At 43.3% G+C, this 23,959-nt stretch overlaps 1 protein-coding gene across 1 annotated transcript; it reads right to left on the reverse strand.

Moving 5' to 3' along the window:
• Positions 1 to 7,027: 7,027 nt before the first annotated feature.
• LOC122723977 lies at positions 7,028 to 22,136 on the reverse strand. The gene is made up of 10 exons (XM_043958115.1): positions 21,979 to 22,136; positions 21,810 to 21,864; positions 18,290 to 18,346; positions 17,142 to 17,883; positions 17,010 to 17,068; positions 9,838 to 10,216; positions 9,338 to 9,636; positions 8,801 to 9,076; positions 8,320 to 8,728; positions 7,028 to 8,118 (listed from the first exon to the last, which is right to left on the reverse strand). Exons 1-10 carry the CDS (start codon positions 22,134 to 22,136, stop codon positions 7,028 to 7,030), a joined length of 3,525 nt encoding a protein of 1,174 aa, XP_043814050.1.
• Between the last annotated feature and the right edge of the window lie 1,823 nt (positions 22,137 to 23,959).

Genomic DNA, 23,959 nt, shown 5'->3' on the forward strand with positions numbered 1-23,959 from the left:
ATTAACTCAATATTTATATATAATTTTAAATTAATTTTTAAAAATAAATAATTCAATTATTAAGTACATCGATTTTATTTTATAGTAATAATTCTTTAAATATTCATATCTTATTAATAGATTTTGCAGTTAAAAAAAAATTAAATCAGCAATTAAAATTAAAAATATCAAAGATTAAATTTAAATCACTCCATCAAATTTACATTTTATGACAAAATATAGTATTCAACTACAAAAATTAATAATAATTTGAATTTAAATATATATTGCCTAGTTTATTAGAAATTAAAATTCTAATTTACACCCTAAAAACTAAAATAAAATTTCTTATCGTTAATTATCAGCTAATAATTTTTATTACCCTTTAATGAAAGTCGGTAATTGATGATGTATGGTCTCAAACTGTTCTGATATATTCTTTTCAATAATCTATTTAATATAAATTTTACTTTATATGAAGATAAAAACAATATTATAAATTAAATATTTATGTTAATAAAATTTTTAATATATATGCTTGTAATTTTTTTTAAGTCTTACATGAATGAAGTATTTTGAAAATAAAAATATATCTTCGATTTTTATCGATAAATAATTAATAAATTTATTATTAATAATTTAAATAATTAATAAATATTTATTAATTTCATTATTAATATTTTAAATAATTAATAAATATTTAGTAATTTATTTTAATGATTAATTTTTTTGTAATAATTTGATCGATAAATTTTTTATATTTTTATTTTTTAACATTTACAATTAAATAATAATAATAATAAAATGAGTAAATTAAAAAAAAAAAGAAGAGACCCTTTATGTAAAGATTAAATATATTATTAAGCTACTTGATGACCGCTAGATTTCTCCACCCCAGTCAGGGACCAAGCCCTCAATCACGGCCCATCACTCGGAGGCCCACGCGACCCCAATACAAATAGGTCCAGCCCGTTCGAACCTTGATACAGGGTCCATATGGATTTCTCAACCAGGCCGACCCAGTTCCCATTGCCTCTCAGGCCGGTCCAGCCCTTACTGCTTCTCAGGCTGATCCTCCTTGGGCTCAGTATCTCCCGGTCCAGCCCAGAATCAGGAAGAAGGCCCCACCTTCAGCCTTGTGGACTCATTCACACGCGCACGAAGGGAATCAGGGGCCGTTACGCATGAGACAGGTACCGGATATCCTCGTACAATCGTATCAATATGGCAGAGATAGGTGGTCCAATAATAGCCAGGCCCCTATTTCTCTGGATCTCAGTTCATCAATTGGCGCCGTCTATGGGAACGAAGGAGATATTTTCATCACCGGAGTTCCACTCTTAACAAAACCCATTGAGATCCACGATGGCCAATCACAATGAAAGCAATCTTAACATCCCAAATGACCTGAGCTCTGCCCAAGAGAGGCAGCAGTTCTCATTTTCTAGTCCTACAACACTAAATAACCAAACACCTATTCCTCTCGATCCCTCGCCAAGCTTGGCAGGGAATGCTCCCACCGCCACCTTATCTAACCAGGACCTTCAAACCATGGCCCTCCAACTACAGAACACCGCCCACTGGTTGGGGCATATAATGCAACAAAGGGGCCTCAGCACCCCGATAAATACACTCCCAGTGGTAGAAGAACCCCAAACCAATGAGCCCCAACCTACCCTTGACTGCCTCCAAACCAGCAGCCGCAGTACCGGAGAAAAGGGGAGAAGAGCCGGGGAAGAGGAAGAGCCGGAGGCCCGAGTCCATGGAAGGAGGGTAAGGGAGATGATAGAGAATGATGAGGCTGACAACTATTCCGCCGAGATAACCAGGTGGACGAGAAGTGAAGTAGAGGAGGAGGAATACCACCTGGAGAAGAAACCCAGGCGGGAAGAAGAGGATGTAGACCAAAAGCTGCAAAAGTTGAGAGAGCGGCTCTTGGCTGAGCTGGGAAAGAAGGATCAGAGCCAAACCTTCCTGCCCACTTCTTCACCTTTCTCGAAGTGGGTGCAACAGGAGACTGTTCCTAAGAAATTTATGATGCCATCAATGGCGGCTTATGACGGAGTTGGAAACCCCCGAGAGCATGTCCTCAACTACAAGACTTTCATAGAGCTGCAGACTCTATCAGATGCCTTGATGTGCAAGGCATTCCCAATGACGCTCTCGGGGCTAGTACGGGCGTGGTTCAACAGCCTCGAGGTTGGGAGTATCAGTAGTTTTGGGGATCTGGCCACTCGCTTCATCAGCCAGTTTATTGCCGGAGTGTCCACAGATAGGAAGACGAGCTACCTGGAGACAATCAGGCAGAGAAGAGACGAATCGCTCAGGGAGTATGTCGCTCGTTTCAATACGGAGGCCCTGCAGATTCCCGAGCTCGATGAGGGAAGGGCGGTGGAAGCCATGCAAAAGGGGACGACCTCTGCTGAGTTCTTCGGCTCATTAAGCAGGAAGCCTCCGACCTCACTGGCCGAGTTGATGAAGAGGGCTGAGAAGTATATAAGGCAGGATGACGCTTTGGAGACAAGCAGGTTCGCCAAGGGAGCGACAAATAAGGGGAAAACACCGGAGGAGGGAAGGCTGGAGAGGCACGAGAAAAAGCATGGCAAGAGATCTGAATCGTACAGACAACCCTGGGAACGCAGAGACCAAAGACCTTCCCCTCGGGCCTCAGAACAAAGGTCACTCCCCCCGTGGGTCCCAGAAACACCGACTCCCCTCAACGTTTCTAGAGCCGAAGTGCTCCTGGCCGTCCAAGACAAGGAACTCTTTCAATGGCCCAGACCCCTGAGAACCGACCTGTGTGAGGGACGTCCAGAGACTGACAGGGAGAGTAGTGGCACTTAATCGATTCATGTCGAGGTCGACAGAAAAGTGTTTACCGTTCTTCAAGAAGTTGAGGAAAGTGCCAAACTTCGAATGGACAGAAGACTGTCGAGAAGCCTTCAAAGAACTCAAAAGCTACCTCAGCTCGCCTCACGTGCTTAGTAGTCCCATAGAAGGCGAGGAACTTCTGATATACCTGGCAGCCTCTGAACAAGCAGTCAGCGCCGTATTGGTAAGGGTGGAAGAAGGAGAGCAGAAGCCTATTTTCTATGTCAGCAAGGTGCTTAAAGATGCCGAGGTTAGATATTTGAATATTGAGAAGATAGCATACGCTCTACTACTGGCAGTCCGAAAGTTCAGGGTTTATCTGGAAAGCCACCAAGGAGTAGTAATGACAGATCAACCTTTGAAGAAGATTCTGCATAGACCGGAGACCTCAGGCCGGATGCTAGCGTGGTCCATTGAGATTAGTCCCTACTGCCTAGAGTATCGACCTTAAACAGCTATAAAATCTCATGCTCTTACCGACTTCATAGCAGAGTGCACATTCAGTGAGGAACAAGGAGAATCATCTTTAGAAGTATCGGGGAAGGAAAGAAAGGAAGAACTCTTCCAAAAGTTCAGCTGGAAATTATATGTAGATGGGGCTTCAGGCCCCGGAGGCAGCGGTGCTGGAATAATGCTTAAGGGGCCTGGAGAATTTAAAGTTTGCTACGCCCTACGCTTAGAATTTAAAGCCTCCAATAATATGGCGGAGTATGAAGCCCTAATAAACGGGATGCTGGTGGCAATGGAGGTAGGGGCAACCGACCTCGAAGTAAATAGCGACTCACAACTGGTGGTCAATTAGATAACTGGGGCATATCAGGCCAGAGATCCAACCATGCAGAGCTACCTGGAAAAAGTAAAAGCAATAGAGGCTGAACTCATAGATCGGGGAGTTACCATCAAATTTCAAAGAATACCACGGGAAGAAAATGAGGAAGCAGACCTGCTTAGTCGATTGTCCAAAGAAGAATTAGAATAGCTCCCCTATGAAGTGTACATACAACACGTCCATACGCCTGCTTTTAGTAAAACAAACATGGTACTGCAGGTGGAACAAAGCCCGACTTGGATGACCCCATACCTAGAATACCTGGAGAAGGGAAAGCTCCCCGAGGATAAAGACGAAGCTAGAAAGATAGCAACTCGTGCTGCCAACTACCAAACAGTAAGGGGGACCTTATACAGAAAAGGGAAATCCAGCCCGTGGCTCCGGTGTGTGAGCCCAGAAGAGGCTACAAAGGTGATGGAAGAGATACACAGGGGAATATGCGGAGCTCACGAAGGGGCAAGGACATTAGCCAATAAAATATTCAGGCAAGGGTACTACTGGCCCACTGTTAAAAGAGAAGCAGAAGAGTTTGTCCAAAGGTGCGACATATGCCAAAGATTTGCTAACGCCATCAAAGTCCCAGCCACTCCTCAAGCCAGCATATCCAGTCCATGGCCATTCTCGCAATGGGGAATAGACATCCTGGGACCCTTCCCCAAGACCACGGGGCAGAGGAAATTCGTGGTGATGGCTGTAGAATACTTCTCAAAATGGCCAGAGGCGGAAGCAATAGCCACGATCATAGCTCGCAAGATGATAGACTTCGTGTGGGGAAACATCATCTACAGGTTTGGCATACCAAGAGTGCTCATATCTGACAATGGCAGACAATTTGTGTAACGACCCGGAAACCGGACCGCTACCGGCGCTAGAATCCAGGTCGGCTTAAGGCCGCCGGAACCCGTAGCAAGCCAAACATACATCCTGTGAACCTGTTCAATCCCATACATGAACCAAAACATACATAAAAAAATTTAAACTTTTCTTTACCCAGCCTAGCCTGTGCATGCATAACCATAACATAAACCCCTCATTGGAGTTCTCAACATATACTCCAATGGGGTACATAACATATATCAGGCTTGGGTTACATAAACATCATAAAACATTTATCTCATGTATTTAAGGGATTACAACAGACTCTAGTCAAGCACACTATAAAACTTACATTACATTACATAACATACTTTTACATTATGAAATAACCATGTCCACAGCTATGCTATTACATAAACTTCTCTTACTCTTCTGACTCCTCTATCTACACGGTACCTGCAAGACTGGGGTTAGGGGAGAGGGGTGAGCTAAAAAGCCCAGTGAGCAAAAGTAAAAACATGATATTAATTCCTCCATTTTTAGGTATTTTATTCTTCATTTTATTATTAGCATTTGCTTTAATTCCACACTTTTTAGGTATATTATTATTCATTTTATTAATAACGTTAAATAACATAACTTTTACTTTACATGCTTTCATGAAATGCAACACATCACATTTAATCACATAAAGGATGGTATTGTCACCATTAGTCCTCACATCTCCAAGTGCCAGGGGCGTAGAATGGGCCTCGCTGGTCTTTCTCTTACATAACATACATAACATAACATTCCAAAGTGCCAGGGGCGTAGAATGGGCCTCGCTGGTCTTTCTCTTACATAGTGCCAGGGGCGTAGAATGGGCCTCACTGGTCTTCCATAACATATCATCATAACATAACATTAGAGGACTATGGATCACCCAATAACCATCCACATCAACATCAAATTATGCAATGCAACATATTCGTGAATTTCTAATGCAAACATCCTGAAACATCACATGGCATTAATGATGCATGAGTATGCTATCAGATTCATTCATTTGTTCATTTATTCATTACTTAAAAACTTAGGGAATAATCCCACTCACCTGGTGACCGAAGCTTTAACGACGGACTCTGAAAGACTATCTCACAACCGGGGGTCTCGGGTCCTCGGGTCCGAACCTACACAGGTGGACTCGAATGAGGCTCCAAACAACAAGAACATAACTCTAAACATACCCCCAAGAACCTCCTAAAAACACCTCAAAACATTCCTAGAAAACATGCAAGAAAAGGCTGGGAAGGGCACTTTCGGCGGCACCTTCGGCGGCCGAAAGTCCTTCCAGAGCCGAAAGTCAGGCAGGTTCGGCGGCACCTTCGGCGGCCGAAACTCCCAGACAGAGACGAAACTCATGCATGTTCGGCGGCACCTTCGGCGGCCGAAAGTCTCGGACAGAGCCGAAACTCAAACTTTCGGGGGCAGACTTCGGCAGCCTAAAGCTGCCTCCCAAGCTGGTTCGGCGGCCGAAAGTACCTTCGGCTGCCGAACCTGGTTTCTGCCAAAGGGCAGAAACTTGGTTCTTCATGCCCAAAACAACCCCCTACACAACCAATCATGCATAAACCTATTCTACAACAAGCATACTCAAGCATACAAGCTCCTAGGGGTCTCCAACAAGCTTAAACCCCAACTACAACACACAAGCAAGCCACATTGCACATAAACACACATTAAAACCATGGATTTCTCATAAAAACCCATCAAGCCTACTCATGCATTTCTACCCCAAAAACTTGCATAAAACTTACTTAAAACACATGTAGAACTAGAGATCGGCTCTTACCTCTTGAAGATCGAGAGAGAAACGATCCTAGCTCGAAGATGGGGAGATTCGAGTTCTTGAACCTCAAAGCTCCAAAACTTGCTTAAACTTTAAAACTCTTCAAAAACAAGATATAACTTGTTAAGATCCAAAGGATTTGAGGGAAAACACTTAAAATGACCATAGGAGGGCTAAAGCTCACCGTCGGCCGAAATGGGAGAGAAAACCTCGCCTGTTTCGGTCACGGGGTCTCTTATAGGGCTGGTTCTGCCACCTTTCGGCGGCCTAACGTGCCCCCACATCTCATGCATGTTCGGCGGCCGAACATGAGGTTCGGCGGCCGAACCTTGAGTCTTTCAAACAAGGCTTTCGGAGGCCTAAAGCGCTCCCAAAACCCCACCATGTTCGGCGGCCGAACCTCACTTTCGGCGGCCGAACCTGGCAAAGCCTCCTTTGGTCTTTTTCATTAAAACTCAATTTCCTTTTTGCTTAAAAACATGAAATACATTAAAAACATTTCATAAAACATGGTTTTACCCCTTCTAGAGGTTTCCGACATCCGAGATTCCACCGGACGGTAGGAATTCCGATACCGGAGTCTAGCCGGGTATTACATTCTCCCCCCCTTAAGAACATTCGTCCCCGAATGTTCACCAAACAACACATAACATGGCAAACATATAACATACATATTAAGCACATCAACACATAGGGATCTAACCTTAAAAGAGCTGAGGGTACTGCTGGAGCATAGACTCCCGTGTCTCCCAAGTGCACTCTTCCAAGTTGTGGTGGTTCCACAGGACTTTCACCATCGGGATTTCCTTATTTCTTAACTTTCTGATCTGCGTGTCTATGATCCGTACTGGCTGTTCAACATAGGTGAGATCCTCTTGGACCTCCACATCAGGCTTACTAAGAACCTTGCTCGGATCTGACACAAACTTCCTCAACATTGAAACATGGAAAACCGGATGGATTCTTGCCATTGAAGCAGGTAAATCTAGCCTGTACGACACATTCCCAATCTTTTGCAAGATTTCAAAGGGTCCGATGTATCGTGGGGCTAGTTTACCTTTCTTCCCGAAGCGAACCACTCCCTTCATTGGAGACACCCTAAGCAATACCAGATCCCCCTCCTGAAACTCTAACTGTCTTCTGCGGATGTCTGCATAACTCCTCTGTCTGCTTGCAGCAGTCTTGATTCTTTCTCTGATTATGGGTACCACCCTGCTGGTAATCTCTACTAGCTCAGGCCCTGCCAAGGCCTTCTCTCCAACTTCCTCCCAGCAAACAGGTGATCTGCACTTCCTCCCGTACAAAGCTTCATACGGAGCCATCCCGATGCTAGCATGATGGCTGTTATTGTAGGCAAACTCCACCAAAGGTAGATGCTGCCTCCAAGAACCGCCAAAGTCCAGCACACACATTCTGAGCATATCCTCGATAGTCTGGATGGTCCTTTCTGACTGTCCATCAGTCTGGGGGTGGAAGGCAGTACTGAAATCCAACCTAGTACCCATGGCATTCTGCAGACTCCGCCAAAACCTGGAGGTGAACTGGGGCCCTCTATCTGACACTATCGAAACGGGAACCCCATGCAGCCTGACGATCTCGTCCACATACACCTGCGCTAACTTGTCCACAGAATAGCCACTCCTGACAGGAATGAAGTGAGCAGATTTGGTGAGTCTGTCCACAATCACCCATATGGAGTCCACTCTGTTGGACGCCGCCGGTAACCCTACTACGAAGTCCATAGCTATATTTTCCCATTTCCATTCTGGAATAGGTAGCGGGTTAAGCATTCCAGCTGGCTTCTGATGTTCCAGCTTCACCCTCTGACACACTTCGCAGGCAGACACGAACTGTGCCACTTCTTTCTTCATTGCTGGCCACCAATAAACTTTCTTCAAATCTTGATACATCTTGGTGGCTCCGGGGTGAATGCTGTATCTTGCATTATGAGCCTCTCTCATAATGTCTCCTTTTAACCCTATGTCGTCTGGTACACATAATCGACTCCCATAGCGGAGGATCCCCTTACTGTCGAATCTGAACTCACTATCATTGCCTGACTGAACAGTCCTGGCAATCTTCACTAACTCGGGGTCCTCATGCTGTTTCTGAGCAACTTGCTCAAGGAACACGGGTGTCACTTTCATCTGAGCCAACAAGGCACCTGTACCCGACAACTCCAACTGCAGCCCTTCTTCGATGAGCTTGTAGAACTCCTTTACTACTGGTCTTCGTTCTGCCGTGATGTGGGATAGACTGCCGAGTGATTTCCGGCTTAAGGCATCAGCTACTACATTAGCCTTACCCGGATGATACTGGATTTTGCAATCGTAGTCACTGAGCAGTTCTACCCATCTTCTTTGTCTCAGATTCAAATCTCTTTGACTCAGGATGTGCTGCAGGCTCTTATGATCTGTAAAGATCTCACATTTTACCCCATAGAGGTAGTGCCTCCACATCTTGAGTGCAAAGATTACTGCTGCCATCTCAAGGTCATGTGTGGGGTAATTCAACTCATGCTTCTTCAGCTGCCTAGAAGCATAAGCAATCACCCTCTCATTCTGCATCAGTACACAACCCAGTCCCACACGGGATGCATCACAAAAGACTGTAAAGTCCTCATCACTAGATGGCAGAGCTAAAACTGGTGCTGAAGTCAACCTCTTCTTAAGCTCTTCAAAACTCTCTTCGCACTGGTCGGTCCACAGAAATTTCTGATTCTTCCTGGTTAACCTGGTCAGAGGAGCTGCTATCTTTGAGAAGTCCTGAACGAACCTCCTGTAGTAACCAGCCAAACCCAAGAAACTTCTAATCTCTGTCACTGAAGTGGGTCTAGGCCAGTTAGCCACAGTTTCTGTCTTCTTGGGATCCACCTCAATACCATTCTCTGACACTACATGCCCCAAGAACGAAATGCTCCTCAGCCAGAACTCACATTTAGAGAACTTGGCATACAAGCCATGTTCCCTCAAAGTCTGCAAGACCAACCGCAGATGATGGGCATGCTCTTCTGCATTCCTGGAATACACTAAGATATCATCTATGAAGACAATAACGAAGTGATCCAGGTATTGGCTAAATACTCTGTTCATGAGGTCCATGAATGCTGCAGGGGCGTTTGTTAACCCGAACGGCATCACTAGGAACTCATAGTGCCCATATCTGGTTCTGAAAGCTGTCTTTGGCACGTCTTCATCTCTGATCCTCAGCTGATGATACCCAGATCTCAGATCTATTTTGGAGAAACAACCTGCTCCTGCTAGCTGGTCGAATAGATCATCGATCCTAGGCAACGGGTACTTGTTCTTGGTAGTGACTTTGTTCAACTGTCTGTAGTCGATACAAAGTCTGAGGGATCCATCCTTCTTTTTCACGAACAACACTGGAGCACCCCAAGGTGAGGTACTCGGTCGGATGAAACCCTTATCTACCAGCTCCTGCAACTGTTCTTTAAGCTCCTTCAGCTCTGCTGGTGCCATCCTGTAGGGAGGGATAGAGATCGGTCTGGTTCCTGGCATCAATTCTATCTCGAACTCTATCTCCCTCGGAGGCGGTAAACCTGGCAGTTCGTCTGGGAAGACATCTACGAACTCTCTAACCACAGGCACTGAGGCGGGCTCTCTGACATCTCTGTCTAGCTCTCTCACATGAGCTAGATAACCCTGACAACCCCTCCTGAGCAGCCTACGAGCCTGTAGGGCTGATATCAAACCTCTAGGCGTACTCCCCCTGTCTCCTCTAAAGACAACCTCTGACCCATCCTGACATCTGAACTTAACTACCTTGTCTCTGCAATCCAAGGTAGCACCATGGGTAGATAGCCAATCCATCCCTAGAATGACGTCAAAATCTGTCAAGTCTAGAACCACAAGGTCGGCGGATAGACATCTTCCCTCTATGAAAACTGGACTGTACTGGCAGACTGACTCTGCCACTGACGGGTCACACTTGGGTCCACTGACCCATAGGGGACACTCTAACCCAGAGACCATCAAACCCAACCTCTCGACCGCTCTCGGAGAAACAAAAGAATGGGATGCACCCGGGTCCATTAAGGCATAAGCATCTGAACAACCAATGATGATATTACCTGACACCACGGTGTTGGATGCGTTTGCCTCCTGCTGTGTCATAGTGAAGATCCGTGCTGGAGCTGACGGACCTTCCCCTCTGTAAACTGATGAAGAAGAGGCTGACCCTCTCCCTCGGCCTCTGCCACTGGCCTGTGTCGCGGCTGAAGCTGCTGGCTGTGCCACACTACCTGAAGTAGTCTGCTGGGGCCGCGCCATAGGAACTGCTCTAGGACACTCCATGGACATGTGTCCCTCCTGCCCACACCTGTAACAGGCTGTTGTCCCAAAACGGCATACCCCTCTGTGTAGCTTACCACACCTTGCACATACTGCATTATCAGCACCAGAGCTTGAGCCACTTCCTAGTCCCAGACCTGACTTGATCTTGCTCCAGAACTTATTCTTCTTTGGTTTCTTAGTGGTACTGCTCCACTTCTTACTGGCTGAACTCAAGGATGAAGGATCTATCCTTCCCCCAATTGGGGTCTTAGAACCAGAAGGTTGTGCCACTGACTGCTTGACTTTTCCCTCTATTACGGCACTAGCCTCCATTCTCCTGGCCATGTCTATAATGGCATGGAAACTTTCTCTATCGGCTGACTGAATCAAAGAGGAATACCTGGAATTGAGCCTCATGGTATACCTCCTCGACTTCTTCGAATCTGTGTCCAGATGTTGCCCAGCAAACGGCAACAACTCTAAGAATCTATCGGTGTACTCATCGACACCCATCTCATCTGTCTGCTTCAGCTGTTCAAACTCAATCATCTTCAGCTCCCTGGAACTGTCAGGGAAAGCCCATCCTGCGAACTCATTCGCAAACTCCTCCCATGAAAGACTGTCCACCCTTGGTTTCACATAGCCCTTGAACCACTCACGGGCCTTTTTGCATTTCAGGGTGAAACCAGCCATCTGAATGGCTCTACTATCATCAGCACCTATCTCATCTGTAATTGTTCTGACCTTCTCCAGGTACACAAACGGATCATCACCGGTATCAAACTGGGGAGCACCCAACTTCATGTAGTCGGTCATCTTGGCCTTGCTCCCTCTAGATGAGGTAGGTTGAGGTCTTTGAGTTTCTGGAACTGTGGGTTCTGCTGGTGGTGGAGGTGCGACATCCCCTGGGATAGGGTTTGCCGCGCCTGGATGGAAGGATGGAGGTGGGTACATAGGGTACTGTGGATACTGTGGGTAGAAAGGTGGATATGGCATGTGAGAAGGGTAAGGATTAAAACTGGGGTAATCCGATGTACTTCCCATCGAATACCCGGGGTACGGTGAAAAAGGTGGGTAATGGGGTGGTAGAACAAACCCCGAGGCCTGAGTGCCTCCCTGAGACTCACCCATGCCCTCTTCTGGCATGTTTACACCAAGGTTACCGTCCCTCCTCTGCTCCACATCCATCTCTTCTTCTCCATCAACTGACATTCTTTCCTGAACTGTACCCCTTACTGATCTGCTTCTACCCAGATCCAAGGACCTTCTAGGGTCCCTCACTGTTCTGTCCCTGTTGGACCTGCTTGACATTGCCCTTGGCAATGCTGGAGGACGGGCGCTCGTGCCCTCATCCTCCGGTGGTACTCTAGTCAATCTAGCTGATCGACGAGTTCCTCGCATTCTGTTTACTGAAAAACAGCACAGATAACAAAACATCAGCATCAAATGGTTCATGTGGAAACACATGAACCCACATCATATACACATCATAGTCATAGCATATCTCATGGCATACATACTTTCATTCTAGACAGGACTCTACATCCTATCCTAGTGGACATGATTCCCTATTGTGCTTGACCTTTCTATAACATCTATGAGCCCGACACTCTAGGTCCGACCATATGAACCTAGGGCTCTGATACCATTCTGTAACGACCCGGAAACCGGACCGCTACCGGCGCTAGAATCCAGGTCGGCTTAAGGCCGCCGGAACCCGTAGCAAGCCAAACATACATCCTGTGAACCTGTTCAATCCCATACATGAACCAAAACATACATAAAAAAATTTAAACTTTTCTTTACCCAGCCTAGCCTGTGCATGCATAACCATAACATAAACCCCTCATTGGAGTTCTCAACATATACTCCAATGGGGTACATAACATATATCAGGCTTGGGTTACATAAACATCATAAAACATTTATCTCATGTATTTAAGGGATTACAACAGACTCTAGTCAAGCACACTATAAAACTTACATTACATTACATAACATACTTTTACATTATGAAATAACCATGTCCACAGCTATGCTATTACATAAACTTCTCTTACTCTTCTGACTCCTCTATCTACACGGTACCTGCAAGACTGGGGTTAGGGGAGAGGGGTGAGCTAAAAAGCCCAGTGAGCAAAAGTAAAAACATGATATTAATTCCTCCATTTTTAGGTATTTTATTCTTCATTTTATTATTAGCATTTGCTTTAATTCCACACTTTTTAGGTATATTATTATTCATTTTATTAATAACGTTAAATAACATAACTTTTACTTTACATGCTTTCATGAAATGCAACACATCACATTTAATCACATAAAGGATGGTATTGTCACCATTAGTCCTCACATCTCCAAGTGCCAGGGGCGTAGAATGGGCCTCGCTGGTCTTTCTCTTACATAACATACATAACATAACATTCCAAAGTGCCAGGGGCGTAGAATGGGCCTCGCTGGTCTTTCTCTTACATAGTGCCAGGGGCGTAGAATGGGCCTCACTGGTCTTCCATAACATATCATCATAACATAACATTAGAGGACTATGGATCACCCAATAACCATCCACATCAACATCAAATTATGCAATGCAACATATTCGTGAATTTCTAATGCAAACATCCTGAAACATCACATGGCATTAATGATGCATGAGTATGCTATCAGATTCATTCATTTGTTCATTTATTCATTACTTAAAAACTTAGGGAATAATCCCACTCACCTGGTGACCGAAGCTTTAACGACGGACTCTGAAAGACTATCTCACAACCGGGGGTCTCGGGTCCTCGGGTCCGAACCTACACAGGTGGACTCGAATGAGGCTCCAAACAACAAGAACATAACTCTAAACATACCCCCAAGAACCTCCTAAAAACACCTCAAAACATTCCTAGAAAACATGCAAGAAAAGGCTGGGAAGGGCACTTTCGGCGGCACCTTCGGCGGCCGAAAGTCCTTCCAGAGCCGAAAGTCAGGCAGGTTCGGCGGCACCTTCGGCGGCCGAAACTCCCAGACAGAGACGAAACTCATGCATGTTCGGCGGCACCTTCGGCGGCCGAAAGTCTCGGACAGAGCCGAAACTCAAACTTTCGGGGGCAGACTTCGGCAGCCTAAAGCTGCCTCCCAAGCTGGTTCGGCGGCCGAAAGTACCTTCGGCTGCCGAACCTGGTTTCTGCCAAAGGGCAGAAACTTGGTTCTTCATGCCCAAAACAACCCCCTACACAACCAATCATGCATAAACCTATTCTACAACAAGCATACTCAAGCATACAAGCTCCTAGGGGTCTCCAACAAGCTTAAACCCCAACTACAACACACAAGCAAGCCACATTGCACATAAACACACATTAAAACCATGGATTTCTCATAAAAACCCATCAAGCCTACTCATGCATTTCTACCCCAAAAACTTGCATAAAACTTACTTAAAACACATGTAGAACTAGAGATCGGCTCTTACCTCTTGAAGATCGAGAGAGAAACGATCCTAGCTCGAAGATGGGGAGATTCGAGTTCTTGAACCTCAAAGCTCCAAAACTTGCTTAAACTTTAAAACTCTTCAAAAACAAGATATAACTTGTTAAGATCCAAAGGATTTGAGGGAAAACACTTAAAATGACCATAGGAGGGCTAAAGCTCACCGTCGGCCGAAATGGGAGAGAAAACCTCGCCTGTTTCGGTCACGGGGTCTCTTATAGGGCTGGTTCTGCCACCTTTCGGCGGCCTAACGTGCCCCCACATCTCATGCATGTTCGGCGGCCGAACATGAGGTTCGGCGGCCGAACCTTGAGTCTTTCAAACAAGGCTTTCGGAGGCCTAAAGCGCTCCCAAAACCCCACCATGTTCGGCGGCCGAACCTCACTTTCGGCGGCCGAACCTGGCAAAGCCTCCTTTGGTCTTTTTCATTAAAACTCAATTTCCTTTTTGCTTAAAAACATGAAATACATTAAAAACATTTCATAAAACATGGTTTTACCCCTTCTAGAGGTTTCCGACATCCGAGATTCCACCGGACGGTAGGAATTCCGATACCGGAGTCTAGCCGGGTATTACAATTTGATTGCAGCACCTTCAAAGCATTCATGGCGAACGTGGGCATATGGCACAAATTCTCCTCCGTAGCCCATCCTCAAACTAATGGTCAAACAGAGGTTACCAACAGAGCTATCCTCCAAGGATTAAAGAAACGGCTGGATGGGGCAAAGGCGAACTGGGCAGAAGAGCTCAACAGTATCCTGTGGGCACTCTGAACTACCCCTAGAGCGTCCACTAAAGAAACGCCCTTTGCACTTGCTTACGGCACAGAGGCCGTAGTCCCAGTCGAGCTAAAAATCCCCACTCATCGAGTCCAATTTGTTAACGAGAACACTAACGACGACAAATTAAGGAGCAACTTGGACGCTCTCGAAGAAATTAGGGAGGAAGCTCAAGTCCGAACTGCTGCTTATCAACAACAGGCAGCCCGTTACTACAACCAAAGGGTCAGAGAAAGAAGTCTAAAGGTAGGGGACCTAGCCCTAAGAAACTTGGAAGCTACGGAAAAAAGAGCGGCAGTGGGCAAGTTGGCACCGACCTGAGAGGGCCCATTCAGGATAGCAAAAGTGGTTAGGCCAGGAGTATACCGAATTGAAGATATGCAGGGAAACCCTGAGCCCCACACCTGGAATATCCAGGACTTGAAGAGGTATTTCCCTTGAAATATTTGTAAAGAAAAATATTATACTCTGAAAAACACAAATGAATAAAATAACGCCATTCTTTACACAATGATGTTATCTCTATTATGAATGTCACTTCTCTTTTAAAAAAGAAAGAACAGAATATGAAGACCCTGAGACATAGAGACCTCAGAGGTAGAAGACCGGGATCCCCAAGATCTCCCGGATACAAGTCCAGGATCCCCAAGATCTCCTAGCAATGAAGACCCTGAGACATAGAGACCTCAGAGGTAGAAGACCGGGATCCCCAAGATCTCCCGGATACAAGTCCAGGATCCCCAAGAGCTCCTGGCAATGAAGACCCTGAGACATAGAGACCTCAGAGGTAGAAGACCGGGATCCCCAAGATCTCCCGGATACAAGTCCAGGATCCCCAAGATCTCCTGGCAATGAAGACCCTGAGACATAAAGACCTCAGAGGTAGAAGACCGGGATCCCCAAGATCTCCCGGATACAAGTCCAGGATCCCCAAGATCTCCTGGCAATGAAGACCCTGAGACATAGAGACCTCAGAGGTAGAAGACCGGGATCCCCAAGATCTTCCGGATACAAGTCCAGGATCCCCAAGATCTCCTGGCAATGAAGACCCTGAGACATAGAGACCTCAGAGGTAGAAGACCGGGATCCCCAAGATCTTCCGGATACAAGTCCAGGATCCCCAAGATCTCCTGGCAATGAAGACCCTGAGACATAGAGACCTTAGAGGTAGAAGACCGGGATCCCCAAGATCTCCCGAATACAAGTCCAGGATCCCCAAGATCTCCTGGCAATGAAGACCCTGAGACATAGAGACCTCAGAGGTAGAAGACGGGGATCCCCTAGAACTCCCGGGAAAACAAAGAAGATCGGGATCCCCTAGAACTCCCGAGAAAACAAAATAAAAACGGCAGGTGAGGATCTTAAAAGACCTCTCGGAGCACGAAGACCGGGATCCCCTAGAACTCCTGGGAAAACAAAGAAGACCGGGATCCCCTAGAACTCTCGGGAAAACAAAACAAAAACGGTCGGTGAAGGTCTTAAGGGCCTCCCAGCGCAAAAATTTCCAATATCATGTGCAGGGACAACTCATAAAAACACAGCTCCGATCTCACGCGAAAGATGAGTCCTAAGCTACCAATGAAAAACCAGATTTCGACCTCCCGAAGGAGCTCGGGGCACAATAGCCAAGAGCGCCACAGCCCCATGCCGACCTCAAAAAATGAGCTCGGTACTACATCCACCTCGCGAATTGACCGCTGGCACTGAACTAGCTCAACTAGCCTAGAGAGAGGTCTAAACAGCAAAGAGCCCGGAAAATACTCAGGGGTACAAGAAGCATCACAGACTGTAGGCATAAAAGCCTAATCAAAAGGCAAGGAGCCGAGCTCCCAAACCAAATCCGACCTCACAAATGAGCTCGGGGCACCAAAGCGAAAAAAGCAAAATTCCAAACTCCCGAGCTTGCGATACAAGAGGCGTTACAGACTGTAGGCATAAAAGCCTAAGCAAAGAGCAAAGAACCGAGCTCCCAGCTCAGATAGACTTGCAACATGCAACACTCAGGTAGAATGAAGCTAAGTATAGAGGAAACAACAGAGAACCGAGCTCCCTCTATGAAAAGGCCCATAAATGCAGGACCATATAAGAGGATAAACGAGGGCAAAGGACTGTGCTCACAGCACGAGTCAGTTTGCCATGAACAAACATTTAGCAAGAATAACCCGAGCAAGCCGAGGAAAATTGGCGAGACATTCTGAAGAGCAATTGAACAAGTGAATGTTGCAAATCTACACACATACTATGTTGGACTAATTTTAGCAGATTACCCTTGCTAATATTACATGTGTAAACAGCATCTTGTATCTCATAATAAGCCTCAGAAACCATGTTATTCCATGAGTTTGAGTCAGGAGCAGACATCAGGGGCACCACGAGAATCCTCTCCTCCTCCCCGGGAGAAAGAAAGACAGGAGCCGATCTTCCGGAAGCCCAAGACTTCTTTGGAGCGCGAACCAAGACAAACACTTTGAGGAGAATAGGACGCTTGTCTCCGACCTTCTCCGCTACACCCCCATCATCCACAAAGCTGGGATCCCTATCCTCATCAGTCGGACCGACCTCGGAGGGGACCCCATAAACATTCCTCGCAGAGGCGATCTCAGCCCGGCTAGCAAGGGTCCTCATTTCAGCTATAAAGGCCTCAGGCCTCTCTCCAGAAGTATCACCAAAAGACGGGGCAGGCTTCGCTATCGTCAAACCGGAGTCCTCGCTCGGCCTTGAAGCCCGAGAGAACCTGAGAGCTTGAACAACCAGCACGGCTGAAATGGACTTGTCAATACTTGGCCGCCTTAAAGATTCGGCACCGCGAAAGCTCGGCTCCGGAGCTCGGGCAGGAGCAGGGGGAGGAGGCCGTCCGGACGACCTGGAAAACATGATTTTGGCGACTTGTCGAGTAACCTCCCCCGCCAATCGCCCCGTTAGGAAGACATCTGAAGCAACGTTCAAGCTCCCTATGAGCGGCATAAGAATCTTAGGGGGCATAATCCGATTCATCTTAACCCCCAAAGGCTGCAAAAATCACAAAAGCAAGGTTAGAACAGACCCCCATGAAAGACGGAGCAGATTTGAAAGAAAACATAAAAAGAGTGAAACCAGGGGCCAGCGTCCGAGAAACAATCCCGAAATATTGGAAAACCCCGTTGAAAGAAGGAGATAAGGGAAGGATAAACCATACCTCTTCCACATGATAAAGAAAACTAAACTTGTATCTTTCTGGAGATCGATTGAACCAGAGGGAGGAGAATAGGAAAGAGGGATCCCTTTATCCCGATAAAGAGCCTGAGGCTGAGAAGGAGGTGTTATTGATATATAGCCGGAGGCTGAGATTTTAATGTGAGACAGGGCGACGTTATACTCTAGGCTAGCGGCATCAGAATCCTTAAAGGCTATGCACAAGAAAGGAAAGAAAGCGTACCTGGAAGATAGAGGCAGGAAAGTGAAGACAGCAGTATGCACGAAGAGCAGAGAAAAGCTAGAAATAGAAAAAAGACAGAGAGGATTTAAAGCTACAAGTGACAAAAAAATGAAAGGGCGTTATGGAGCAAGCTGAATTCAAACAGGCGCGGTTATAATGATTCTTGATGTTTACCCCCTCGATAGTTAGGGCAATAACTGCCGAGAAGGTAAAGGGGCAATTGATGACCGCTAGATTTCTCTACCCCGGTCAGGGACCAAGCCCTCAATCACGGCCCATCACTCGGAGGCCCACGCGACCCTAATACAAATAGGTCCAGCCCATTCGAACCTTGATACAGGGTCCATATGGATTTCTCAACCAGGCCGACCCAGTTCTCATTGCCTCTCAGGCCGGCCCAGCCCTCACTACTTCTCAGGCTGATCCTCCTTGGGCTCAGTATCTCCCGGTCCAGCCTAGAATCGGGAAGAGGGCTCCACCTTCAGCCTTGTGGACTCATTCACACGCGCACGAAGGGAATCAGGGGCCGTTACGCATGAGACAGGTACTGGATATCCTTGTACAATCGTATCAATATGGCAGAGACAAGTGGTCCAATGATAGCCAGGCCGTTGCACGTCACTGGCAGAGGAGAAAAAGAGATAAAAGGAGAATGATCCTCCTCTAAGCTCTAAGTTTTTTCATTATTCCAAAAACCTCTGTAAAACCCTATTTCTCTGGATCTCAGTTCATCACTACTTATTATTAACTAATGATACATGTTAGGGGAAGTAATGAATTTTTTTTAGAAGACTATCCACCAATGGACATGATTAAGCAATAATGGAGATCATATCACAAATCTAAGCTAAAGCTTCAATAAAATTAAATAAATCATTGGATTCTTATTAAAGAAATTAGAAAAGGAAATTAATTATTGAAAATAAATAAAATTTGACAGAGGAAAAAATGCGCCAAATGATTATGATAGAGTATCTCACATGAGATTTTGGCACTTTATTATTTAATTAATTGAGTTTTTACGGTTGTATAAAGTTTTTTTTTTATTTTACTGGCAATAAAGATTGCATTATAAAACTATAATAGCAGCAAAGGTTATAACAGAGAATGTAACATAAATTTAAAGTATATAATGTCCAGTATACTAGTTTTTAAGGCATAATTTAGCTACAGTATCTATTCAAAGATTATAATTGTAAGGAATATGGCAAAAAAAAAAAAAAAACCTCGACAAACCAGAAGTAAGTGCACTTCCATTACTCCCGATTGCAGAAGTTAAAAGTTGTGAGTATGTTGTGCAAACAAAAGAAGTGAGACCACAATTGAAAGTAAAATAGATACATTTCAGCATGGCTCACGCTTCACTTGCTAGGATCGAAAAACATCGAATGCGCCTAGTTAAACCATGTACAAAATAGCCACAATAGTCATTAACAATCACAGTTATTGCAATTGGCAAAAACTGATTCTTTTATACAGTATCACAGTAAATTTAAAAAATGTCTTAAGACAATAAAGAGCAAAAAGTCTGACTACCCACTAGATGTGGAACATGGTCAGAATGAGTAGCAAAAACACCAATATATTGTAGCTGTGAAAAGTCAAAAGAGATCCGAGAGACGGCTTTCAAGGAGTCCGAGGCCACTTTATCAAACACACAACGATTGTTTTTTTTTTCAAATATGCCATAAAATCAGAACAAGAAGAGCTAAGAACATAGAATCCTCATGTTCTAACCTGAATTGATCAAGTAAAGATTCCCACCAACGAACAAAACTGGGAAAACCAACCCCCTCAGTTTTATAAGCACAAGGGCTGCAAGCCAAATTAACCAAGCCGAGTACCATAGAAAAAACATATGATCTAATATTTCGGATGCAAAATGACATATAGAGCAAGTAGAGTCCACGAAATAACCATGTTGAGCTAAACTAGAAACCATTATGAAGCAAGTATCAGAGAAAGAATTGCAAATTTGGTGGGACCTGTAGAGACCAAACACTTTTCCAAATGCCCAAACCAGGAATCATAGAAGATGATGGATGAGAAACCAAAATGGTAGAGCTAAGATGTGGCATCAAAGACCAATAACCAGATCAAACAATATACTTACTATGCCTAGTATGCCTCCAAACCAAGACATTAGGAGTACCAAGAGGGGCAACAGAGATGGATAAAACCCTACGTCAAAAAGGGAGAAACAGACGGACAAGCAGTCACTAATCCCAATCCAGAAGAGTATGGTTAATTAATTGTTATACCAAACGGATATAATTCAAAAACCCTGAAGGATATTGTAGTCGAAAACCTTGAACATAAGGCAGCTAAGGATCAGATCAAATGTTAGTAAAGGAACCATTCCCAATATTGATGCAAACATTTCAACTAGAAGGCTTTGCCAAACCCAAGAGCTATTATGCTTGTAGCCAGCCTTGCAGAAAGATACACGGGAGAAATATAATGCCTTTAGCATCTTCGATCATAAATTGGTAAGATTGTAAAGAAGCCGCCAACAATGGTTTGCTAGACAAGCAAAATTGAACTTCTCAAAGTTCCAAAAGCCCTAATTACCCTAAAACTTTAAGACACATGAACGCTGCCAATTAACCCAGTGAATCTTCAAAGAATCCATAGGTCCACCCTAAAAGAACTTTGATGAAAAGCTAGAAAGCTTAGCACATAACTGATTAGGATAGGGAAAAGTATGCATAGAGTATGTAGGAATAGTTGCCATGACAGACTAAATTAGGATAGCTCGACCAGCATGTGATAATAATTTTTATTTCCACGACTACGTTTTAGCTTGCCACTGATGTTAAAGCATATTGGCATGACCAGCCTAAGAACTATTACATAAAGTTAATGGCTCCAATAGTTAAAATTTATTTTTTTTTATTAAAACTATCACCTTGATTTTGAACTTTATTAATTCCACTACAGACTTTTTGAACCAAAATTTAAGATGCTTGATATGCTTTGGGAGCTATTTGTTAAAATTTAAAATTTTCTTATTAAAAATATCACCTTGATTTGAACTTTATTAATTCCACTAAGGACTTTTTTAAACAAAATTTAAGATGCTTGATATGCTTTTTTTTTAATTATATACCATTTAGTTTACTTTTTTATAATTAATTTTAAGTAAAATTCAACTTAAAACATTACTTTTGTTTTAAACATAATTTTATGTATTTTATTTTATTTTTTGATAAGATACAATTTTATTTTATTTATTTATGATAGTTATTTAATAAAATAATTATTAAATCTTCAATATCAAAAAGTTATAATTAATTTTAATCAATACGGTGATAAAAAAAAATTCATTATACAATTTAAATTATAAAAAGCAAAATCTTAACTGAATTAGGGTTAACTAAACCAAGTCAGCAGGTTGCTCCATTACACCCAACATAAAATTTAAAGTTTTAAGTAAAAAAAAAAAAGCACACTGAAAAGTATCATAATATAAAATATCACACAAGAAACTTAGAAATTTCCTCTAGAAAGTGGAACTGACATGTGAAATAGTTTCCCTTCTCCAGAAAGTGGAACTAACATGTGAAATAGTTTCCCTAGCAAGAGAATGAACAGTTAAATTAATCTATCTTAGAATACAAAATTAAGTCTAATTAAATCCATGAGATAGTAAATCTCTACAATCCTTAACAATTTGATTAAATTCAAACCAATCTTCCCAAGAGTTCAAAATGGCATCAACAATAACTTTAACATCTGACTCAAAATGCACATTATAGACATTATGTTTATGAAGCCAAGAAAGAGACTTCCTGAGTGCTAAAATTTCAATCATCTTAAGAGGAAGAACAATTTCATAAATGCCCATCAACCTCTTTGAAAAGAACCATTGGAGTCCTAAAGCACTGCTGCAAAAGAAGTCATATTCTGCTGTACATGGATGCCAGCATCAATATTGTATTTAAGTTCACATCTATGTTAGTAATATGCTCTATAGCAAATATGTTAGTTGTAGTTGAATATTATTTTTCATATATTTTAAGTATTTGAATACATTATCTAAAAGTTGTTATTTATCTTTAGAGTTAATTTAATTGAAACTCGAGTAAAGATAAAGTTCACGAGACTATACTATTATGCAAATAAAATTATAATGTCGTTATAATTGTGAGATTCCTATTATATTTAAGTAATGTCTCCAAATATTCCTAGTCGATATTTTTATCATAATTGGACAATGAGTAGAGTTGTTGAAACTGGTACATATTATGTTCTTTTTTTAGAGGAAGCCACTGATTTCATATGTTGAGATATAAATAACTAATATGTAGATGATTATTTTATAAATAAGTACACTGAATTGATTCGCTTGAGAAATTCATATGGAAAATAACATGTATCTGTGAGTTATTCAAGTGATGGTTGTGTAAGTGATCCGTTGACTTGAAATCAATAATTAATCTTATATAGAGATTTTTATGTTTTGATTCAACTTACACGTTACTTAGCTCATGAGTAATGAATAGGGATGAATTAGATATATTATAAACTGCAAGAAAGTGTTTATGTAATTGAGATAGAATTCATCACCCTAGGTTAAATTAGATAATGTCCTATTTGTTCTATACTAGCATTGATCATGAAATTCTTGCGCAAGGTGGAATGAAATTAGCAAATGAGATTTGAAATTTCATTCAATCGTTCAATGGCTAATAAATGATATCTAATATGATTTATGATAGTGGTTGTCGAAGCCATTAAAAATAAAACCTATTATCAATCAACAAAATAATTTACAGATAGTGGTAATAGGGTCGAACCATAGGGACTTGACACTACGAATTTTCCTAATAATGACTTTGGACAAGTAAATAACAAATAAATAAAAAGAGGGAGGTTTGATTTGATGATAATGAATTAATACTAAATAGCAAGAGAAAGCAATAATTTAAAAAGATAAGAATTTCAATGGGAGAAGGATTCTAGTTGAAGCATGAATGTATTCCAGTTTGTTTAGAATTGATCATTGATCTTATTGATACTCCTGTTTATTTCAATAAATTAGTTTAGGATGTGGAAGACGCTTCTCACAATCCAAATTCCTCCTTAGTTCTAGTTTGATTAGGAAACGTTCGCTAATCAAACACTAGTTAACAAGTTGCCAAGGAACGTCCTTGGGGCTTTTAGCATCGAACAACTCTTAACTGCATTAAGACTTAGAGAAACCTAATTCTAACCTTGCCAACCGCGTGGTCAAGTTTAGATTATGCAACTTGATTAAATGTGTGTTTAAATAATCTAAGCAATTACGGACCTAAATTATTCAAACAATTGTTACTCAAGCAATTAAAAGCAATGGCCTAAATTTGTAATACCCGGCTAAGTCAGGCATCGGAATTCCTACCGTCCGGTGGAATTCGGGGATGTCAGAGACTTCTAGTCGGAGGGTATTGACAGTTTGGCAAAATGGTTTTAAGACTTTGTAAGGTTTGGAATAGAATAGGATTGCGTGAGTGTTGAAAAGAAAAGGCTTAGGGGACAAAGGCCAGGTTCGGCCGCCGAAGTTAAGTTAGGCCGCCGAAAGTGCCCAATGTTCGGCCCCCGAAGGGTATGTTCGGCCCCCGAAAGTTGCATGGTTTTGCATGCGATTCGGCAGCCGAAGCTGAGCTGGTCAGCCAGCTATTGGACACT

Source organism: Manihot esculenta, chromosome 7 (assembly GCF_001659605.2).
Source record: "Manihot esculenta cultivar AM560-2 chromosome 7, M.esculenta_v8, whole genome shotgun sequence".
Lineage (NCBI taxonomy): Eukaryota > Viridiplantae > Streptophyta > Magnoliopsida > Malpighiales > Euphorbiaceae > Manihot > Manihot esculenta.

What these genes read in the sequence shown, in the direction of transcription:
- LOC122723977 (XM_043958115.1), bottom strand. Translation starts at nt 22,136, where the DNA reads ATGGGCATTTATGAAATTGTTCTTCCTCTTAAGATGATTGAAATTTTA. An exon ending in TCTTAGTGTATTCCAGGAAT is followed by an intron (nt 9,077 to 9,337) that starts GCAGAAGAGCAT and finishes GACTTCTCAAAG; the next exon opens with ATAGCAGCTCCTCTGACCAG. An exon ending in CCGCTATGGGAGTCGATTAT is followed by an intron (nt 8,119 to 8,319) that starts GTGTACCAGACG and finishes ATCAGAAGCCAG; the next exon opens with CTGGAATGCTTAACCCGCTA.